Consider the following 24,141-nt stretch of genomic DNA (forward strand, 5'->3'; position numbering starts at 1 on the left):
TCTGGTGATGCTGAGTGACAGGCAGGGGGAGAGAGAGAGAGAGAGAGAGAGATCCTCAGGCCGGAGCAGGAAGCTGCTGCCGGGACTACCGACACTGAGGGACAGAGAAGGTCCGGAACAACGTCGACATCAGCAGCAGCAGCAGCAGCAGCAGCAGCCACCGGGGGATCCTCCATAATGTAGAGACCCAGACCCAGCCGCGAGCCACATCCACCCCGACAACAACAACAGCAACGACGGCGGCGGCGGCGGCACGAGCAGGTGTCGCGCGCGGCGGCTGCTGCAGGTCGTGAAAACAAAAGGGCACGGCACAGCAGCTCGTTTTCTCTCTTTTTTTAAATTATTATTTTATTATTTTTTTTGTTTTGTTTGGCGTGTTAAAAAAAAAAAAAATGAGGGAGGTGAAGGGCTGCGGTATGCGGTCCTCGGTGGGCTTTCTGTCCCACCGAGAGCTGACCGGGCAGCCGCTGCTGAAGGAGGACTTCCAGAGACGGCGGCTGTCCGGCTGCACCAGCCTCTACAAGAAGGACATGCTCGGACACTTCGGCTGTGTCAACGCCATTGAGTTTTCCAACAACGGCGGCGAATGGCTGGTGTCTGGTAAGTTGACAAATCCTCCTCCTCCCTCCTCCTCCCTTCTCCCTCCTCCTCCTCCTCGACCCAACACTGTTTTAATGTGTTAGCATGCTGCTGCTATGTGCTAGCTGCTAACCAGGCAGTCAGCTGTAGTAGCCGTGGTGTTAATGCTGGTTAGCCTAAGTTAGCCGCTCATGCTAAGCGGTGAAGCCCCCCCGGACCTGTGCCATATGTCAACCCCACAACATGAGCCCCCTGGACCCGCTGCTGAAGCGCACATTTATCGCCCCTCGATGCTTCTAATCATGGCTTCCTCCTGGAATCACAAAGCTATTTATGTCCTGAGAGGATTAAAGAAAAAAACAAAAAAAAAACAATCATCTGGCCTAGTGTGGCAGCTCCGGGGCTTGATTGCATTTTTTGGGGGGTCTGCTTTGCATAATAATAGACCTGCAGTTTTGGTTTAACATACAATATGAGCTTCACCTGGTCAGGTAGGTAGAGCTGATGCAGATGCACCATGTTGACGCCTGCTACCTTCATGGCTGACTGCATGGAGAAGTACAGATGCATGCAAAGGTTTTGGGGCAAATGACACGTTTTGTTGATTTTTATTTTATTTTAGGGTGGATAAAGTAAATATAGCCTATCAATGCATCTGATAGAGATAAGCAAGGGGCCTTTAGTGAAATATGAAGGAGCTGTCACGTCTTTTTTTTGATAAATTTACATAAAGCAGGATAAATAAATGATACAGTAACTGTGGCATGTGTTTACAAAGTTTGCCAGTAACCCCACCCCACCCCCACCCTCAACTGTTAAACATGGGGGTGGATTTATTCTACTTTGGGCCTGTGTCGCAGCCAGTGTGTCACAGGAAACATTGCACCGATAGTGGGAAGAATGGATTCCAGTGAATATCAGCTGTACTGCATGAAAATGTCCTGCAGCCATTAGTCAAGCGAGTTGCAAGTGAAAAGAGAAGAAGGAGAGTGTATCTCATTGACTGGAGCTGAATGTGCTTTTAAATGTAAAACTGGGGTGTTGTTGTGTGGTGGTGGAAGAAAAGTGAGAAGAGACTGTATTCTACAACAACAAGACAGTGATACTCAGCGGCACAGCTCAAAATACACGAGGAACCACTTCAGGAAACACAAGCTGAACCCAAACATCTTTTGAAAGTCTGTGGCTCGATCTCAAACATGCCGAGTGGGCAAAAACAAGCCGCCTAAAAAAAAATATCAAAGGACTTGAAGTGATCTGCAGCCAGGAAGAGGCTGAAAAGTCATTCAAGTCAGGAAGAAAACGTGTCCACAGAAAGGGTGTGCAAGCTGTGAAAACTGAGTGGGGTTAGTTAGTTAGTACAGGCTTTTGCACATGCTACTAATAAAAAAGTGCTTTAACATTTGAAGATAAAGGACCACTTTAATGTCTGCTTACTGTGCGGTCTTGTATTTACTTCTTGTTTCTCTTTTTTTACTCAAAAATCAACAAAATATGTAACACATACAAAAATCATCATAACAATTTACCATTATTAATCAAGTAGTAATCATGTCTTCTTTTTCTTTAAATCTCTCATCCTATAGAGTCGTTCTGCCTGGCTAGTTACCCATCAGCCTTCCACTGTGTGATGTTCAACCCTTTTTGTACTCATAAATCAACAAAATATGTAATTTATTCAAATTCATGCATACAAAAGTAAAAAGAAATGCATAATTACACCATGAAAGTCAGATAAATGTACTTAAATGTGCAGGGTGGGGTCTTTCTAAATGTTAGAGACTCATTAATGGTGATGGATGGAGTGGATGTTTTTCCAACCCACTGCAATAGCTGGTGATTTGTTTTTAATGTTTATAACCACCAAGTTGTTCGTTTTTTGTGTTGCACAGGTTTCTATAAATTATTAAAATGCATCTGTGAAGGAAATATCAGCCTTTAATTGAACTTTGTAGTGAAGTTTTATGGTTTTAATCCCATCTGTGCACGTCTGCAGGAGGAGACGATCGCCGGGTGCTGCTGTGGCACATGGAGCAAGCCATCCATGCTCGGTCTAAGCCTGTGAAACTGAAGGGGGAGCACCTGTCCAACATTTTCTGCTTGGCCTTCGACAGCACCAATAAAAAGGTCTTCTCTGGTGGTAAGAGCGAGAAAATCTATGTCTGATCTCTGCTGACTTTTTTTTTTGTCACAGCGGCAAGAAAGGCCTTCTCCTCTTTTAAGACCTTGAGCTTTGGAAATACAGGTGTTGTTGCATGATAATTATCAGTCTGGCGTTTGGAGGTCAAAGGTAAATCTGATAAGACGACGGAAAAAACTTTGCTCGTTTTGACAGTCGATGTGTTGCAAAAACAAAACAACGACGCTGTAGGTGCAGAGCAAGGGAATAAATGGTAGATTAATAAATAGAAATTAATAATCTGAGGGCAAACAAGACCAGGGAGAGGCCATCCGCTGCAGCCTGTATACAAGTCTAGATAAGAAACTGAGTATGTGCTTTCTTGTGCAGTTTGGGACAACAGAAACTGTAGTTAATTGATCGCACATGTTTTGGTTGGAGGGATTGAGAAAGGAAAATTTTCTAACAATCTGCAGCTGCTGAACTGTAATGTTTTGGAGTGCTGCTCAGCTCACTGACCACTGTCTAGCTTCTATGCAAATGAATGTGGAGCTTGTGTAAGGTAAAGTGCTGCAAAGGATATTTTACTTATTCATTGACAGATAATTAACCAGTTGGGGCTGAAGATTAAAAACTCACACCTTGTGCTGCTTCACCTCACAAGCTGTCTGTTTACCATTTTACAGGAAATGACGAACAGGTGATACTTCATGATGTGGAGAGGTGAGAGAACGAAGAATAACACAATTGATACTCATTGTTATGGATTGTACTTAACAGCTATAATAAGACTGTGTGTACTTACCCTCACAGTTGTAAAAACGATCGATATTTGGGTGAATGTTGCTTCCACAGAAGGGAAACTCTGAACGTGTTCCTCCACATCGATGCCGTGTACAGCTTGTCCGTCAGCCCAGTGAACGACAACGTGTTCGCCAGCTCATCGGACGACGGACGGGTTCTTATCTGGGACACTCGCGAGCCGCCGCACGGAGGTGAGTGGAGGAGCTGAGTTTGTTCCTGTGCAGTCATAATAACTGGGCTGCAAAGCATGTAGAAATGAAGAAGATTCAACCTGACGTGAAGTATTTTAGGTAACTCACTCAGACTCTCATAACTGAAACGATAATAATCTGGAGGAAACATCGGGGAAAGCAAAGAGCTTTGTTTACAGACTACATTGTGCGAGGCTTCAACTGTGTCGTTATCAATAAATCAGTAAATTATGATGTCCAGATACTGGGAGACAAAAAAAAAAACAACCTTAAAGGGATAGTTCAATGTTTTGGCAAATTGGCCCATTGCCATAATCCCTATCGTCATAGCAGTAGGTTTGTTACCTTTAATTGTCGGTGCAACCAATTTTAGGACGGCGGAGCAGAGCCGCGAGCTGCTCAGAACTACGCTACGGAGGCTCATGGGATTTCTTGGTTTCCCTCATCAAACTCATCAAATACACAATCCGACAACTCCAAAACGCTCTGGTGGACAAGTTATGACCTGCACATTCACCACGCTATGAGATAATAACGGAGGGATTATGGCAATGGGCCAATTTGCCAAAATGTTGAACTATCCCATTAACATCCATCACAGTTTCGTACAGTCCGAGGTGATGCCTTCGCCTTTAAATTTGTCATGTTGCCTCTGATTCAAACCCAAAGATATTGATACAAAAGAAAATCAAATCACATTTCCTGCACTGGAGGATAAATTAAAAAGTTGCTCAGGTTGGTGAAAGAAACGACGTGAATCACACAATAAAATGAACTCTGTGAAATGAAAGTTAACGTCTACAATCAGCTGAGTGATGAGTTAAAAAGTGGGTTAACAACTCAGTTTTCTAGCAACAGTATTAAGTATGATTGACTCTGTTGGGCTGAAATGTCTCTTTCATCCTTCATGTTTGGACTAGTTGAGACTTGTTGATATGTTTAAAAATGCAGTGGATCATCTTTCATGACGTCCACATCCTTCTATTTTAGAAACCTTCCTTGTGACCATGTGGTCCTAATAATACATTAGTACTATCTGCTCTTCTACTTGTGCCTGCAGGCCTCTTATATTGGCATGTTACAGCAATGAAGGCCCAAACTGAAAGAATGAATGTTGCAAATTAATGTTTTAAAAGTGGTGCTTTGTTATCAAATCTGGTGTAGTTTAGATGTAAAATATTAGGACAGAGATTTGAACTCGTATTAGGACAAGATTTGAACTCATAGCAATTTGCTGTTATTAATCACGTAGTAATCAATCACGTCTTCTTTTTCTTTAAATCTCTTCCTGTAGAGCCGTTCTGTCTGGCCAGTTACCCGTCAGCCTTCCACAGTGTGATGTTCAACCCCGTGGAGCCCAGGCTGCTCGCCACCGCCAACTCCAAGGAGGGAGTGGGATTATGGGACATCCGCAAGCCACGCAGGTGAGACGTTTTCCCTGCAGTCTGTCTCTTTACCTCAACTGTGTGTGACAGGAGGAGAACCAACAGGTTTTTTCCTTTCGGCCACCACCGCTACCTTGCTGTGTGTGTATGAGGAACAGCACTGGTTGTGTAAACCTACGGTATGCTGCTGTCTGTTGAGACGTTTGGAGGAATCTGAAAAGCAGCTAAGTGACTGATTAGACTTCACCAGAACAGAAGGTTAAAAAGTAAAAGAAAAGATGTGATTCTGCACATCAACCAAGATCGATCCAGTGTTCATATGTGCGTCAGTTGTGTTACTAAATAACTTTGCTCCCTTAATAGTATCATTATTGATAGTCAGATTCTGTATCAGCAGAATCAAAGACCAGTGTTTAATTTTACTCTGTGAGGAACTAACGGCCTCCTGCTGCTGTGACGCCGCCGGTCTGGCTTCTCTCCAGCAGGTGGCGGTGTTGCCTTACAGTTTGACCTCCTCCTCCTCGCTGTGGCTCCTCTGCCAACTGCAGGATTGTCTGACTGCAAAAAAACAAAAAAACAACAAATGTTTTTACATCAATAAAATGACTTTGTGAAAACACAGAGTGTGTGTTTACACATACTCAGGTTAATTAAGGCCTCGGTTATTAGGCCACAAATGATGACGCTTCCAAAAAAACAAAAAAAGTAAGCGCTGACTCATTTCTCCTCCTCCACTGTTGGCTCGGCCTCTCTGCCGTGTGGTTATGTTTACACTTACTCAGTAGAAAATTCTCTCAGTTCACTATTAAGATTAAAAATAGCTTCCAGCGCAGGTTTATTTAATTCAATACCTCTTTGATGAAATACCTTTTTATGGAGCTCTGGTAACAACAGGTCGGAGAGCCAATCAGAGGAGAGGAGGCCGTCTTCCGATTGGCCGACTGTTTCTGAGTGAGCTCATAAAAATATAGAAGATTTCAGGTCAACAAAGAGAATCTAAATCCTGGCTTGGTTTGGCAATCTTTTGGGGGGAATCCTGTGCGTCATGTGATTGTAATGGGAATGCCGACCGGCGGGGTGGGAGTCAGTTTCACTATTAATCATGTGATGGGATCGGGAATTATCTTGCATTTCTAATATGAATGAATGCTATTTTCATTATCTTAATGCCAGTTTTTGTGTTGTCTCCTATCTGGTCTGGGTTTGTTTTGTTTTGTTTTTGTCGTGGGATTGGGATGGGACAGGGAAATATGTCAGTGTATGAGACGTGACAGGAGTGAAAATCAACTCCTTATTGTCATCCTCTCGGGTTTTGGGGCATGGCCGAAAGAGGTGGCTGCTTTTTTCACATAGTTACAGAAGCCGTGGCAGCTCGTTTAAAGCTCAGATTTTGAATACAGACTGTGTGCATTTCTCTGTAATCTCTGGCTTTGATACTTTAACTGTATTAATATAAAACTTAACCCCTTAAAGCCTAAACCATCAAATAATTGACAGAAAAAGTCTAACACTGGAGTCTTTATTGGACCTTCTGACAAACATAGCAATTTGCATATTTTTTAAATTTTCATTTGTATCATACTTGATACATCTGACATTTCTAAAATGTATTGCTCACTGTTGAAGTATTTAGATTTTATATTGTATCCAGAAGATGCTTTAGAAGAAAAAGTATGACACTGATGACGTAGGTCTCAAAAACTGTATGATAGATACACTTGGCATTAAAGGGTTAAACCTGTATCATACAACTTGAAAATCTCTCCTTATATAAAACGGAACCTCTTAAAAGATCGAAACGGTTCATACAATTTGGATTAGGTCTAATATTTCCCTTCCCTCTGTTTTCTCTCCGCAGCTCGCTGCTTCGTTACGGCGGCAGCATGTCCCTGCAGAGCGCCATGAGCGTGCGCTTCAACAGCACCGGCACTCAGCTGCTGGCGCTGCGTCGCCGCCTGCCGCCCGTCCTCTACGAGCTGCACTCGCGCCTGCCCAGCTTCCAGTTTGACAACCAGGGCTACTTCAACTCCTGCACCATGAAGAGCTGCTGCTTCGCCGGCGACAAAGATCAGGTGACGAGAAACACAAAACTCAAACCACTGCTGTCGCCACTTCAAACTACTTTGTTAAATTAATTGGTGATTTTAGAAGTAGCTCTGCACGGGGGGAAAAACACGTTATACAAGACATCTAATAATTCCCTTTTCATGTTCATATGCAGCCATGAAACCAGTGCGTCTTAATATATTGCCCCCAAGAGTGTGATTTAGCGTCTGATAGAGCGAGCAGACACATGTTCATACGTATGGCTGTGATGTGGAACAGTGGAGATATTGTTTTATCTGACTTTCTGGCTACTTAAAAACGAAACTTAAGAAGAATGTCGGGAACATGTGGGATCAATAAAAGCAATAAAAATAGAATATATTAGTTGCGTCTCTGAAATGGGGACTTGTGAGCGTTGGAGGAACACCAGAAGCCGCTGGCTGCACTCAGCCGATGGTCGTCCCGTTGGTCCTCCTCAGACATGACATCACCCCGCAGCCATGTTTATTATGTTAACATTATCCTCGGGTGTCGGCAGAGCTCATGGCGGCTTAACGGTGATCCTCCCCTACATGGGGAGAAGGAAGCGGTTTAAAGGTTACAGAATCAGGTCAGGACGGTGGAGGAAGGTCACTGGTGTGAATCTCTTCACCTGCTGCAAAGGTGGACAGAGAGAAACTGGACCGACTCAAACAAAGATCATCTATTGATCTGTGGTTGATTAGTGGAGACAGTTGATTCTTCTAGAGGTTCCTACATGTGTTTGTGTGTAGTAATAACACTTGTACTTTTAAGGTTTACATCTACATAAGAGAAGAAATACATTTAAACATCCCTCATGGTATCTTTTTGCGGTGTAATCAATACTCAGCTCTTGTGTGGCAGTCAACGCTGTACAATCACAGGCATATACATCCACATGTGTCACTGAATCAGTTTAACAAAGATTATTGCTGTAACCATGTTGTTATATTAATCAAAGCTTTATTAATAGTTGTTGTAGCTGTACGTAGTTTTAAGTGTTCACATTTGGATTGTCTGCTTTTCAAATGTCTTCATCCTGGGCTGCAAGCTCCAACTCAGATTTGTCGACAAAAAGGCAACTTTTTACAAAGGCATATTTGTTGGTAATTTCGACATCTATGTTCCCTAAAACCCTAACAACCTCCACACACTGCTTCTCAGATGTGGAGTTACCAGTCGTGTCCTCTCTATGTTTATAGTTGACTGATAGTTTGACCAGGTGGCAATAGGTCAGGCTGTTCCTACGAGCTCCCTCTGCTGGACATCAAGGTTACAGTACTTAAAAACCTGACAGCTCGAGTTTCATCACAATCAGACCCTTGTTTTGCAAGTTGTAGGATGAAGATTTATCGTTTTTTTGGGGGGGCGACGATGACAGCACATGTTCATTTGCAAGTCCAGTGAGCTAATGTGGAACCGCTGCCTGCACATTGGTCAGATTGTCCGAGTTGCGTTCAAAGCTGTGGGTTGAACTTAAACTGAACTTAAAGCGGTTAAACTTCCCACCTTGCGTCAGTGATGTGATGCAGACGTGCGCTGCAGGGTGGAGCAGTGACATCACCGGTTGATTCTGGTCAGAGATGAAGCAGCACGTGTCCAGTCCAGCCTCATCCATCCACACCCTGAAATGTTGTGGTCAGAGGTGCAACGGACTCATCTGTAGAGGGAAGTGAGACATGAGTCGTTAGACTGGTTTCCTCTTCTGATGAATCTTAATTCTGATGTTTTGTCGCATTAGTTTAAAACTTCAAGCTGCAGAAGATTTGACTACGCTGTATATTTTAGAGGTTTTGACAACCGTTTGGAGCTATCAAGACTTCTGCCGTACATTCAGTTTATAATCAGGACTTAAAGCCAACTACTTCAGAGAGTGCATCCAGGGTGTCGGGTTTACAGGATATAAGGAGGAGGTCAGATAAAACCAAGATCATGTGACCAGATTATTTCACAGCTTCATGCAGTCGCTCCACTCCACTCCACCTCTCAGAAAACCTCCTCACACCGACTCACAACCACAACTATTGGAGGATTTTCTCAGGCTGGTGTGGGAGCCGAGCTGCAGAGTGGCAACTCACCAGAGGAAATTGATGGAGAGGAAAGGGGGGGGGGGGCGTTATGGGTGTGACATTCCTACTTGACGTGTCCTCTGGGAACCCCAGGCCGAGCACACAGGTGTTCTGTCCAGAGTGAGTTCATGTGGCCCCGGAGCAAAACTGATCCCAGTTACGGTCTCCGCCGTCCGTCTGTGGAGTAATAATTGTTCAGCACCGCAGAGTGTTTTTTTGTTTTTACGCAGGGTGCCTTTTTTTTTTTTTTTTTAGATGAAGACATAAGGATTGCTATTTTCCACAGAAAGAAAAAGAAAACATCTAGAAAATGAGCTAGAAAGTGAAATCTGTGAAAGATAAATGAACCTACAGAGACCAGCAGAATATTTACTGAGGGAAATGAAAGACATTTGTTTAAATTGTTGCTTCAGGAATATTACACACTGTCAGAAAACCAGCAGCACAAGACGGCGGCGGGCGGCTAGAAACAAATGCGAATGATTTGACAAAAAAATGTGCCACCAGATGGTAAAGTGCTGCAAAAAATAAAGAAAAGAGGAGGAAAAAGCTGGAATAACGTATTTTATTTGTATTTTAATGCCTGTGTGCAATAACCCAAAGGTTCATACATAACTATGACATAATAACCTGAACCTTTTATTCAATTCTTCTTGAGTCTTCACCACTTGTGTTAAATGGAAGAGACATGGATGTAAATTACAACTGGATTGTTTGGCAGCGGCACACGACTGCGAGGCGGCAATTAGAGTTTTTCCACCTTCTTGCTTCAGGACACACTAATGTATTTATAAGAACAAAGAGCATCCCCCCACTCCGGCTCTGTCAAAACCTTACCTCAGGTGACAGGTTTAAGTGGAGCCATCTGTTTACAGAGTGTCATACCAGTTCAGACGAGGAGCAGGAGCTGCGTCGGGGTCAGATTGTCATGTCATGTCGAGATCGTGTTTGATGGTATATTATGAGGCACACGGCGCTCCGACAAAGATCTGGTGGTTTTTGTGTGATTACATTAACCCCACCCCTCCAGGCCCCTGTCTCTGTGTATGTATGTACATATATTTAGAGATTTCCTCTCCCTCGAGCTCTGCTGGAAAGTTTTTGTCAGACAAAATGGAGCAGACCTGAATCTCTAAACATCTCCCCCTTTTGACCCCCTCAGTACATCTTGTCTGGGTCGGACGACTTCAACCTCTACATGTGGAAAATCCCCAAGGATCCAGAAGCAGGTGCGTTACAGAATCTTGTATTTATGAATCTGTTTGCTGATGTGAAGGAGTTGATTTACCTTTTTATTTCTGCATCTATTCTTCACATGACGAAAGAAGTTGAATAATTTAAACAAATCTCGTTCCCAGTTAATATTCTTCTGTCTACGCTGCACAACAGAGGAACGTTTTGTTTTCTTTGTGCGTTTGGTTCAAGCTCACACACTGTTCATCATCGGCGAAGCAGGAGCTTGTCAAATGACACATCATGACTTTAAAGGAGCTTGTTTGTCACACAGGGACCTTTTGAAACTGCAAGGTTACAGATGTCAGTGGCGTCAGTGTAGGCAAAACAAACCTGATTTCAGTTGTTGGAGGTTTTTACAGACTTCTCCGAGCCCAGCTCTCAGTCATTTTGGTCAAAATAGACTTCACGGCCATGATCCCATTTAGCTCAGGTTAACTCTCACTTCTCACTTTTATCAAGCGGCACAGATGTTTATTTCTGGAGTTTGAATGTTTCCACCTGCTCAAACAAACTCAAACAGAAGAATTAAACCCATTAGTGATAATAATGTTGAAAAAATAAAAAGATAAAAATGCAACAATCCAAGAATAAGACTGTTGGTAGCTGTGTGGCACCGTGTGACACATTTATGGATAGAATTTTTCTTCGTGTTACTCACTCAGAAAATATGTGCACTGGGCCTATTTGGTGTCAGACTAACGGCATATTATGAGGATTACATTACTGCTCAGGACTGTTGTATTTCACTCGCCATGTTTTCTACATCTTCTAAGGTCCAGACCCAGATTGAATGATTGTGGCTGTGGTTTCCTGCAGTCTGAATGTGTTTGTTTTAATAAATCATTGTCAGTATCTTCCATCTCTGCGACTCTTGAGCCTGTGTGTGTTATTTCTGCCCGTGTCACATTTAGAAACCCATGTTGTTGTCTTTTTCCTTTTAAGGAGGCGCCGGCCGTGTGGTGAACGGGGCGTTCATGGTCCTGAAGGGTCACCGCTCCATAGTGAACCAGGTCCGCTTCAACCCTCACACCTACATGATCTGCTCATCCGGCGTGGAGAAAGTCATCAAGGTGAGTGAAGGAGAATCGTCTCTGTGTTTTTTAAAGTCAAGAAGAAGGTGAAGAAATTAGGTGAGTCGCAGAGAAGTGGATCTATCTGCCGGCCGCTACAGCAGAAGGATGAAGTGCTCGGAGAGATTGTCCTCCAAGTCAGTGGTTCTCAACCTTCTTTACATCAAGGATGCCTAAATTGACACAAATTAGACCACAGACCCCCATTGGACAATTTTTTTAAGCAAACACCAGAAATACACAAATATTTGTTCTGAGGCTGAATAATGTTACTTTCTTTTGTACATTTAAATTAAGAAGAATTAAGAATTTTTGGAAATATTATAGAGAAATTTCTGGAAAAAAGTGGTACAATTTCTCCAAAAACATTTAAACATTTGTAGGAAGAAGTGGTTAAACAAATTTTCTTTAAAAAAAAGAATAAGTTGAAGATTTTCTATAAAAAAATTAAATAAAATAAAAGTGGTAAAATTCTCAAAAAAACAATAATAATAATTAAAAAAATTCTCAAAAAAAAAAAAGTGGTAGAATTTCAAGAAAAAGTTGGGGACCCCCTTGAACCCTCTCAAGGACCCCTGGGGGTCCCCGGACCTCATGTTGAGAACCACTGCTCCAAGTGAACCTAAGAAATACATTGATCTTGAGTGACGCTGCACAATAACTGGTTAAACTCTGGCTTTTTCTGTGGAGCGGGCAATGAAAAAAAGTGGCTGTCGTCTTTAACAGAAGAAGCGGATACAGTGTTTCTGAAACCAGACTCAGGCTGTGATGTAATGCCAGGCTTTCCACAGTCAATCAGCTTCATAGTTTCATAAGCAAACAGGTCAATCATCAGTTTTATCTGTAGTTAGATAAAATAACTGAATCATGACACAATCCGTTACCAGTTCTTGTTTTTTTTTTTGATCCATTGACTGAAATAACACACACAGACACAACATTAAGGGTTTTTTTTTACTGCTGGAATAACAATGGCAGCACACAGCAGCTGGATTCCTGTAGTATTAGTCTTATTCGGTGCGAGTTGTCTGAGTCGCCGTCCTGTCCTGTTCCTGACCTCATGAATAAACCGGGCAGCAGCATCTGAAGCTCATGTCTCAACCATTTTTTTGAACTGACTCGGCTTCACATCATCATCACTATGTTTTTTTCCACATAGAAACAGAACACGTGCTGTTTTTCTAACATTCGCTTTCTTATCAGTGAGTCAGTCGTCAGTTCAGCTGGAAATCTGAGGATGGCATGTCAGACGTCACCTGCTCAACATCAGCATGCAGCACATTAACAGTCTAGTACTTGTTGACATGTCGGAGCTTGTTAAATAACAGTGGACACACCCAACATGATGCATCATGTAGGCAGTTTCTTCCCAGTATTCGACTTCATCTTCCTGTGTTTTAATCATTAATGTTAAAACAACATTAAAATCTCTGTTAACTGTTTGATTGTATACATCTAAAACAACAGTACAGTACAGAGAGATTCCTATCGATCAGAAACCTATATTCTTTTTAAAAGGCATTTCAAGTTGTAATCAATGTTTACCTCAGATATCAGGTCACCTACGATCAGTTCATTTCATACCATCCATCCTCCCAACTGCAGCATGTGGACGTTTATATTTGTTTTTCTTCAAGAATCTATCGTTTTATGTTCATTAATGGGCTCCGGACGAATTTTAAAATTGTTCTGTGGTCGCAAGTAACCATCATTTAAAAAAATTGCTTTACAGTTAAATTAAATCAAAATTTGTTCCTTTCCAGGTCAGAGAGCAAACGCCTCAGAGTACCACTGCTGTTTTGTTCTCTGAAAGGGAAAGGAACATTGATTTTATTTAATTGTAAAGTGAATTTTAACATTTGTGGTCAAAATGACGTTACTTGCGACCACAGAACAAACATTGGAAAAATGATAGATTCTTGAACAAAACCGAATATAAACGTCCACACTGCAGTTGGGAGTATGGATGGTATGAAATGAACTGATCATAGGTGACCTGATATCTGAGGTAAACATTGATTACGACTGGAAATGCCCTTTAAGGTAATAATCTAACTATATAAGTGAGTTTTTTTCTCAGTTAAATTTATGACCATGTAAATATTGTGAAAAAAAGTGCCATTCAGTAGAAGGAACTGTTCTCATCTCATGAGAAAAGCTTCGGCTTCTTTGTCAGTACAGTAACAGAAGCTCTGTGTTTTGTGCCTGTTACTGTACAGAGTGAAAGGTGAAACCGGCCCAGGTGTTCTGCTCAGAGACTATCAATAACCGGGAATCTCTCTGACTTCTGGCTTCTCATTGTTTCTCCATCCATTTGTCATTCTGTCATTCTGCCTTCCTGTCTCTCCCAACTTTAAATCTTTACCTCCATCTTCTTTCCATAACCTCTCCTTCCTTTTTCTTCCAGGTGTGGAGCCCCTACCAGCAGCCCGACAGTCTGGGCGACCTGGACGGCCGCGTGGAGGACAAATCCCGCAGCCTCTACACCCACGAGGAATACATCAGCCTGGTGCTCAACAGCGGCAGCGGCCTGTCCCACGACTACGTCAGCCAGTCCATCCAGGAGGACCCGCGCATGATGGCTTTCTTCGACTCGCTGGTGCGGCGGGAGATCGAGGGCTGGAGCTCCGACTCCGACAGCGACCTGAGCGAGGAGGCCATCATGCAGCTGCACGCCCGCGGACGCCGCTCCACACGGGCCACGGCGGCAGCAGCAGTAGCAGCGGTGGCGGCGGCCGCAGCGGCAGCAGCAGCAGCAGCAGCAGCTCCCGCCGCGGCCTCGGCTGCCGGTCACCACAGCGACTCTGACAACTCGTCCTCCTCCTCTCTGGCCGGACCCGACGCCTCCGGAGGGGAGGAGCGAGGCGGAGCGGAGGGCGAGGAGCCGCCGGCCAGGAGACGCGGCCGGCACCAGCGGCATCAGTCCGGCTTCCTGGTGAACGAGGACTCTGACTCGAGCGAGTTCTGGCTCGACCCGATGCCGCGGCCTCGCTCCCCGAGCCCCAGGGACAACTCCACGCTGTCCAGCCCCGCCTCCTCCCCGTCTCTCCCCGCCGGCGCCTCCAGCTCCTCCACCTCCACGTCCAGCTCCAGCAGCGACGACGAGGAGCGGCGCAGCGCGGTGCGGCGGCGCAACGTCATGAGGCGGCGGCGCATGCACGTGGTCTCCAGAGCCGGCGACCGACCAGAGTCCGTGCAGGCTCTGTTCTCGGCCATCGACTCCTGCAGTTACCCGTCAATCTCGATCGACGACCTGTCTTCATCCTCGTCGGCCGAGGCACAAAAGGCCCAAGCTGGCGCCGCCGGAGAGGAGGAGAAATGTCTGAGCCCTTCTGACTTTGTGTGCTCGAGCCCAGTGATGTCCCCCGAGAGCCAAGAGAACGAGGAAGGGAGTGACAGGACTGAGCTGGAAAGACGTCCGGCTGCGTCAGGACACAGGACTGCCACGGGGCCGGTGTTGGACAGCTCCGACAGCGGCGAGGCGTGCAGCAGCTCAGCGGCTGCGGACAGTAGCGCCCAGAGCCGACGCAGCCCCGGAGCGAACGGGCAGCACCGGACTGCGGCGTCGTACATGAGCGGGAACCTCTACGTCTCCTCGGACTCAGAGGGAGAGACCGGACTCACGGCCGAAGACACCAGGCCTCGCAGAGACAGAGGCCCGGCACAGAGCGCTCTGAAACGGACTCACGTGGGGTCGGAAGAGGCCGAATCCGGCTCCCCACCCTCAGAAAAGAAGTTAAAGACATAATAACACATCTTTTCACCTGAAGAAGAGATCATTTGTTAACAGACTTCATTTAGAAAGTGGGTTTTCTATGGGTTTTTTTGGCAACTCGGCTTTTTCATTTTGTGTCTTGTTGTTGTGTGACACATCAGAGCTGGAACTGCTTATGAACAGAAAAGACGTTAAGAAGCTGAAAAGAAAGAGTGGTTCATTTTTGTTTCAGAACAAATAAGTTTGACCTCGACATCATTCTCTAGGTCGTTAAAATATGAGAAATGTAAAACACAAGGTAAATATTGTTGATAACAATGGTATCTTAAGTGAAATGCAGCGGCTACTCATTTACTTTCATGCAGGATCAGAGTGTCTTTTTCGGTCATGCTCTGGTTGTTGCAGAAAGCTCCACCCAGGATTTGGAGCGCCTCCAACCATAACAAAGAAAAAAAAAACGTTTTATGAAGGACAAAGGCTTTCCAGCGTTTTAATTTTTGTACGCTTTCACACTGAGCGTTAATCTGATAAGGTTTATTCTCATTTTTTTTATGAGATTCTTCGGTGAGACTCCTTCAGGGCGCCTGAAGAATTGACTCTGTCTCTGTAGAAATCCTAAGGAGCTCCATTTGTTTAAGCTGTGCATTGAAACGACGCTTTCAGTCTCTCTACCGATTGTGTTTTGTCTCATTATCCAGCCCTTGGGTACCATTACAAGCCAGCTCGCTTTTGTTTTCTTGCAATTAAAGAATAATTTGTTCTCCGGTGACAGTGGCACAACTTCTTCCTGAGGCTTTTTTTTTTTTTTTTTTTTGCTCGTTCTCAGTTTGGTTTGGTTGGTTCTATTCGTGACTCCAGCTGAAGTAATGAAAGACAAATCGTTTTATTGCAGAGTCGGGTCCTTGGTTTTTCATAAACCACGTGGTGTTGAACCAAGTTGCCGTGGCAACAGTCAACCCTCCTGTGAAATAAATGTGTTCATCTGGCCGTGACCCTGAGCAACCAGAGTCCACCGGAGGGGAATATTTTATTGACTGAACCGAGAGGACGTCTGTGTTTTCAGTGAGAGAGCAGTCGTGGCTTTTATCAGACTCTGAATAAAACATTCACATTACTCAGAAAATGATAAGAAAATATAAAATGTCACAGTTTCTCATTACAAATAGTTAATCTATGGAAAACACTGACATTGACACTATAAGGAAAAATAAAGTATCAAAGTCTTCATGGTCTTTGAGTTAAAGCAGGTGACAAAACAAACTCACCATTAGGTCCCTTTAGACGCTTTTCAGTCACATCCCACAGTCTTTTCACTCAGTCATTATGGAACTATTAATAGATATTACATTTCAAGTTTATTTGTCACACTTTCAGGACTTATCTTGGCAAAAATTACAAGAAAATGGGAATATATGAATCTACACAACATCTGGACAAACTCCTGCTGTGCGATATTATTGAAAGCTGTCTTTAATAGTAACTGTCTGTAGTTAAGAACTCTATCTTTACAACTTTAAATTAGACTTACACAGTATTTTGTGTTTTTCCTGAGTGGTGTACAACTTTTTAAAGTTGCAGTTGCAACTCCAAGCTCTGATTTATGATACAGATTTAAACTAAAATAGTAAATAGTTTGTAATAATGACAAAGGAAGTTTAGATTTTGCCAAATAGCAACATATTTCTCTAAAAGTTGTCTACGTGGTCAGACATTCTGGTGGTTAAATATTTAGTCATTTATTAATGTATTTATTCTATTAAGTAATTTGAATTTATTTAATATAGAAATATTTGAATGAACAGATTCAATTCCCACTTGAAATTTTGAACTGTGGTAAAAAAAACAAAAAGACATGACCTCACTACAATCGCTGGTAGCTACTGCTCTGATAGCCACTGTTTGGATTTAGTCAGTACCTCTTATCAAACAGGCAGATAATGAGAGAATTTAGGTTAAAGTACACCAAGATTTTAAAAGTTCAGCTTCCAACCCCCCACCAAAAGAAAGCCACAGGATACTGAGCCATCGTGAATCATAGATATCCATAAATGGATGAGTGTCAGTGTTCAGGAGAGAGCTGCACTGCCTGCCACACCTCCACCGTTTCACCGACAGTGTGATAATTGTGCACAGCTCACATGATGTCATCGCTTTGTGAGGAAACTGCCAAGCCAGTTGTCTCCTGTCTCCACTTGAACGACCGGCGCTCTTCTGCCAGACACGGCATAGGCAGACTCACTCAGAGGGTATGCACGCCAGAGTCAGACGTCGGTGGGAAAGACTACAAAAGAAAAACAGTGCAGCCGATGGCATGGCGGCCTCGGGAGCTGGCAGTGAAGTGGTAATCTGAGGGCAGGCAGACGTGTAGTTGTGGGTTATCCAGTTGTTTGCACAGCTCTCTTGTCAAAATAATTTCCGCTGCTTCTCAGAACTCCTCAGTGTGGTTGTCACTTATCTGCAGGAAGTAGACACCCTTCATTTAACCCTCATACTTCCCCTGGGAGAAGTTTTTAAATAGGGATATTGTGTGTGGCTTCGGGGCTGTTTACGTTGCGACTGGAGCGTGCCTGCCGGGCTGCATATGGCTTAATGATTAATTACAGGACTACAGATGTAAGAGTGTACAGGAGAACCCTTTAAACAGCTCACAATGTAATGTCACAGCTGTAACATCAGTCAAAATCATGTGGGAGCAAATTTTTTTACTAATTCCCCTGAAAGGACTGAGTCACAGTAGTTTCACAGCTACAGTACCACACACAGAGCTCAAGTGTCTCTGGCTGCTCACATCAGGAGAGAATGGCTCTCATTAGTGAACTTACAATGGCCTTTTTATCTGTATTTATTCAGGGGAGGTTAACTGGTTATATGCCCCCTCCCTCCTCCCTCCTCCTCCTCCTCCTCGTACTGCCGGTCACATTCACAACTGGGAGGAGCCCAGTGCAACCTCAGGAAGCATGGGTTCAGTCGAGATGTGCCATGTTGGTTTATTTTCTCAGTCAGTTTCTTACTTTGAGATCTGTGGTCATTAATGAAAACACTGTCTTCTGTTTATATAATAGAGAGCATTTCAGTAATTAAGTTTCCATCCTCCCGTTTCCTACTGATTTGCTGTCGGCTGGATTCAGGGGGAGATTGGGAAGAGGTGACATCATGTTTTTCCTGCAGCGATCAGGACTGAGAAATATTTGATTCATTTGAATTTTCTTCATTTTTGGCTTGTTACCAGCATCAAATTCAAGAAAACCACCCCCAAATTACATATTACAATCCAAATTAACACAGATTATCTAAACATTTTCTAATAAATGCTTGCTCTCAAACACTTTTTTTGTGTATTTAGTCATAAATATTTGATGTTGGAGGAGAAATACTGCACCAAGTTACAGTTGCTTCTATTGCCAGATTCACAGTGACAAGTTTTTTAAAGTATCAAAACTGATGCAGCGTGACCTGAAATATTTTCCAGTTTTCTTCCTCGTCATACTTGGATGGGCTGGAAAAGTTATCAATTAAAGGAAAATGGAGAAAAAAAAGAAGAGTCCAGATGGGAACAGACTTGGTGAATAAATCATGATGTCTCCTGCTGCACGCAGATACATCAGATCTCTGCAGTGATGATGAAGCCGTGACTTTCCTCACCTTAAAAACATGACATGAACAGTGTTTTTCCACCATTTGAGCTCTGACTGCAGATCTTTTAATGAATTCATGTTGTAGTTTAATGTCACACACACAACAGGGACATTAGTGCCACTAGCTGCTCCTCTTAATGAACCAGCTCCTCTAATATTCACATCACAATAGCAGATGGAAAAACACATTGATTTGCATTTCCTTTTTGGGATTTTGAAGAAATTGTTGAAGAATTGCACCAATTTTGGATGGAAACTATTCCACGTCTTCACCTTTGTCAAAATCTGAGGAGTATAGGGCCACGAAGATATTGTAAGTTCAGGCCTTTCTAACAGATTTTTTCTTTTCCCTAGTTTTTCAGACTGACACTCAAACTCAATAGGACATCACTTGTGTTAGTCCATCATATTTCACACCTTTACACAACCTTTTTTCACATTTACCGTCCTCAGAGGCCCTGTAAACAGGCTTCACTGTGTGAAATTGGTGGAGATCCTTTTTGAGGTTGGAAGCCAAGTTTTTCATGGTTTCAAATCAGATCTTGTGTTTGGCCCCTGAAACCAGCTGTATTAGCAAATCTCTCCTTTTAGATTGAGTCGTGACATTCCCCATCCCATGTTCCCCTCTGGCCCCAGATGGCCCTTTGGCCCAACTCGTTCGACCACAAGTCCAAACACATGTACAATTCAATGGGATTATCATGCTTGTTCAACAGTCTCCCATACATGGCTCAGCTTTAACAGCGAGGACACAGCTATTTAAGAATTCCCCTCCCGACATGACTGGAATACCTTGGGAACGTGCCAGAGACCAGACAGAGCCAAACGCACCAGCTCTTCACATGACCTGTGCCACGGAAAAGCACGCCTGACTCTCTTTGCACCACTGACTCCTCACAAGATATTCTGGGATTCTGCTGAATAGTATTATGTTGACGTCAAGTGGCTGGACCATGCAGGGAGAAGCTCTCCAAGCCGGCCCAAACCAGACGGAGCGGTCTGGAGTGTGCCACCGGAATAATTATACACATTTCAGTGGTTAATTATAATGAGTTAATTCATGCGTTTAATAAGCCATCATTTGCAGCTTTGAGAGGATGAGTCTCTTTTGTCAGCTGGCCATTTAGCGCTGCTGTTGCTGGCCTGTGGGTTGGAGCCCCTTTAGCTTTCAGCGAGTGATCAGCTATGTGTTGAAATTACATAATGGACACTGGAAATTCATGAAAGAGATAAATGAGGGGAAACTTAAACAAATTAAATACACAAGTCCCAATTAAAAACCCTTTTTAGCCACAGCAGCAGCAACATGGCTTCAGGGATGGATCACATGGACTTCCTCCCTGTTTGGTCAATTCACGCTCTTGAACTACCACACATACAATTTGTGCTGTTGTAATTTAATCCGAATGTAGGTTTTATGCCTCTTTGTTAAGTAGTTTTATGTATTTTTGTATTTTTTTGTGTCTCTTTTTGATAGTTTTGTGACTCTTTATTGTCCTTTTACATCTTTTATTAGTTGTTTTGTATCTTTGTAGTAGTTTTGTGTCTCTTTGTTGCCATTTAACAACTTGTAGTAGTCATTTTGTGGTAGTTTTGTACCTCTTTGTTGTTGCACAATTGACTCTACTAGAAGCATACGTGCTGACCAGGGGCAATCTGAAACCCTTGGACCCATGGTCAGCAACCCCCTTTAGAAATTCAACTATGAGAAAAAGTGATGAAGTATTTCTCCATAATCACATGCAAACACACAGTAAAAAAAAAAAAAAAAGAAAGAAAAAAAAGTTACTATAGTTTTATCATTATTTTTTAAATTTTGAATTAATCTGTAATTCTGCAAAGAGCATAATTTCCTATGAGTCAAATGTAGAACAGGAATCATAAATATTAAACTGCAATTAATCCAGAAAACGTATCTATAAAACATTAGGAGATGACTTATTAGCTGGTGATGATTGAACCATTAACATAAACCCTTGATAAATGGAGCCTTATAAGAAGGTAGCTTGGCTGACTTTCATCACTAGAGCTGCTGTGTATCTGCTGCACCTCTGCACAGCAGTCAGAGCCGGCTTCCTCCGACCGGCAGCAGCAGCAGCAGCAGCAGCAGCGACCAGGCGGTGAGCTGGCAGTCTGCTCCCTCTGTGACATCACTTTCCCAACCATCAACCATTGGAAGTTTGTCCATATATGGAAGAGCACTCCACTTTCCCCTGACTGCCAGGGCTATCCCATGCCGGCATCTTTCCTGCTCCGTATGTGTCTGTGTGTGTATGAGAGAATGTGTGTGTGTGTGTGTGTGTGTGTGTGTGTGTGTGTGTGTGTGTGTGTGTGTGTGTGTGTGTGTGTGTGTGTGTGTGTGTGTGTGTGTCAGACAGAGAGGGAGAGGGAGAGAAAGAGAGAGAGAGTGGGTTTACCTTACAAGGCAGACAGACCTGGCTGTAGCTCACGTGTTTACAGGAGCTGCTTTTGTGACTCACTTCTCTTTCTGAATGACTTTAAGCCTGAACAAACTGTGTGTCGTGTTGAGTCGAGGAGGAAGTACGCTACTTCATTACAAGTACAGGTTCTCAAAATGTACAAAAATGTAACTTGGAGAATATAGTTAAAGTTCTCGATGCAGAGAAGTGGCCCCTGTGACTGTTATATTATTATATTATATCATTAGGTTGTTACTGCATGAAGCTGCATTTCACCGTTGTGGTTGGTTCGGGTGAGGCTATAATAGCTCAAATGATAAGTAGCAGTTGTCAAAGTGGTTTCTAATTAAAGTTTTGACATGTAAAGAAACTATAGCGACCATAGCTGTCTAATAATGTAGAAGACTGAAATGTGAAGGGCATGTAGCCTACCATAAAAGTGCCATAAATATGTTTTGTGGTAGAATTTACTTGAGTACATGTTCTAAATATTCACCCCCAAAACAGATGGATCTAAAAACTATTACAAGACATAAACACATCATTTACATTCAAATTACATGTTTTGCAACGATTATATATCATTAGCCTCTGTAATAATAAGGGCTGTCAATAGATTAAAATAATCATGATGTAATTGTGTGCATAGTTAATCACAATTAATCACAAATTGATAGCTTTTTTTTTTTTTTTTAATCAAAATGTAGGCTTTAAAGAGATATTTGACTGACTTGGAGTATCTTCATCGCTCTTTATCAGGCTCAAATTCATGATACAAATGCAGAAAATGTGGAGATTTTACTGTAACTACTGCAACTGATTGAAACTATGGGTCGGATCAAAGGTCATACGACAGAATGTGTGTTAACTGCCCATCCAAAGCTTAATGGCACTAAAAGGGATAATGTTATTATCCTGTTTTGATGACCCTCATCATTTCAGAACATTTAACCTTAAGTTTAGGAGGTGTTGTGAAGATGTAGACATACATGTTGACAGATAATTTTGTTTCTGCAGCACTTTGTGTCTATTAGAAAAAGGTTTATTTATAAAACAGTGTTTTATGTTGCATTAAAGGACAGATATGATTTTTCTCTTGACAGAGTCGCAGCTGCTCATGTTAATACTCACTCAACGTTGTTTACATTACAGAAAAGAGCAGTGAGAATTATACACAGTGGGTTCAAGGTAACATACCAACACTGTTTGTGCAGTCAGGACTAATAAAACTTAGCGTCACAGCCAGAATACTTTTTTTTTTTTTTTTTTAGCTGTGAGATCAAGGATCACAGCAGGAAATTTAATTTTAGGCATCGATGTGCATGGACCACATTCAAACCTGACAAATGTCTCAGTGTGTTGACTCATCGTGAATGACTTAACTGGCTGTTTTTTGATTATTCATCAGTTTTAAAACATAAAACAGATGCTTTTTTTTGCTATTGCTGCTCATAAATTACTGTATTTGGCTTTTCACCTTTTTTCTCATTCACTCGTAAATTCATAGGCTACAGTTCACAGCTGTATTAACTGTGTTTTGAGGAAGAGTTTATAATCCCAGCTCCCAAATAAATAAATAAATAAAATGAAAAGGAGAAATGACTTGGGGATTTAAGACCCATGAAAATATATCAAACTGGAGGAAGGTAGGTTAATAATTTCATATTGATCTAATTTTGTAATGTTAGTAACAGGGCTTTAAAATTGTCCTAACTTTTCACCACCAGTATCGCTTAAATCCTAGCCGCAGCAGCCGTGGATTCAAATCCAACCACGTGTTGTGGCATTATCCTCTCCCGGTCGGTCTTTCCCCCTCTTTCCTATCGCTAGCCTATAATAACAGCATAAAAAGTCCAAAAAACAACTTAAAAAAGAAAGAGAAATGACTCACAAGGACAGATCCTATTCTTGATATGTAATTTACTTAATTCATAATTTGTTTGAGGTTTATAAAAAAAAAGAAAAGTCATTTAACAGAAGGAGGTGATTTTTGTAGGCTATTTATATTTTATTACCATTTGTGCAAAAAGTCTTAGTGCAAACTTTACGTTCAGACCAGATCTCATGTCTCTGCTGGTCCAGGTCTGGGCCGCGGGCCGCAGTTTTCCTCCTTGCAGTCAAACAGTCAGATGTTTGGATCAACCTACGCAGTCAACCTTGGGTATAAAGCCTCGGCACTGACGGCCGCAGCAGCCAATCCGCTTCGAGGTGGGCGGGCTACGTGGCCCTGGAGGCGCCCAATCAGACAAGCTCTCGGGTCGGTTATCGATTCAATTTGTCTGAAGTCTGAAGTTTTTTGCGTCTGTCGCTTCTCGGCACTGGACCTGCCTACTGCCTGCCTGCCTGCCTGCCTGCCCGCCGCGGAGTTCTCCTGCTCGGGCAAAAAAAAAAGAAAAGAAAAAAAAGAGAAGCGAGCAGATATAGAGGAAGAAAAGAGGCAGAGTTGGAGTGAGAGAGAGAGAGAAAGAGAGGAAGAGAGAGAGAGAGAAAGCCGGGGGTGGACCGTTAATTTCATCCACACACCGTCTTGAATGCGTGGAGGAGAGTAGAGCTGATAGAGCTGCTGTAAAAACATCACCTCGCCGAGGAGAGGACCGGGGGACTCACACACACAAGACACACCGTGAAGCTGCTGAGAGCGCCGCCGTCTATATAAATATATATAAATATAAATATAAAGCTTTTATCGATTATTCGCCTATACTAATATGGATCAATATGACGGAGAAATTGACTATATGCAGCAGGAAGATGACTGGGATCGGGATATGCTCCTGGATCCTGCATGGGAGAAGCAGCAGAGAAAGGTGAGACACTACTGACTTCCTTCTACCTCCGGTGGTGGAAAGGT

The 24,141-nt window shown here is 42.9% G+C and overlaps 2 protein-coding genes across 8 annotated transcripts in view; both read left to right on the plus strand.

Moving 5' to 3' along the window:
• The first annotated feature begins 54 nt into the window (after positions 1-54).
• On the plus strand, positions 55-15,977 carry dcaf5 (ddb1 and cul4 associated factor 5). Its single transcript, XM_083998239.1, has 9 exons — positions 55-600; positions 2,576-2,719; positions 3,385-3,421; positions 3,554-3,693; positions 4,988-5,117; positions 6,937-7,150; positions 10,377-10,443; positions 11,393-11,520; positions 13,928-15,977. The coding sequence occupies exons 1-9, from the start codon at positions 393-395 to the stop codon at positions 15,266-15,268; spliced, it is 2,409 nt and encodes an 802-aa protein (XP_083854365.1). The 5' UTR covers positions 55-392; the 3' UTR covers positions 15,269-15,977.
• A 7,625-nt stretch (positions 15,978-23,602) lies between these two features.
• actn1 (actinin, alpha 1) overlaps positions 23,603-24,141 on the plus strand; it is a 56,043-nt gene continuing 55,504 nt past the window's right edge. For all 7 annotated transcript variants that reach the window (XR_014596342.1, XM_083997786.1, XM_083997783.1 and 4 more), the window contains exon 1: positions 23,603-24,097. Coding sequence is in view for 6 of the 7 variants with exons in the window: in XM_083997786.1 (XP_083853912.1) it covers positions 23,999-24,097 (99 nt within the window). In the remaining variant the exon portion in view is untranslated. The remainder of the gene's footprint in view (positions 24,098-24,141) is intronic.

The sequence above is a fragment of the Trachurus trachurus genome, assembly GCF_905171665.1.
Source record: "Trachurus trachurus genome assembly, chromosome: 22".
Lineage (NCBI taxonomy): Eukaryota > Metazoa > Chordata > Actinopteri > Carangiformes > Carangidae > Trachurus > Trachurus trachurus.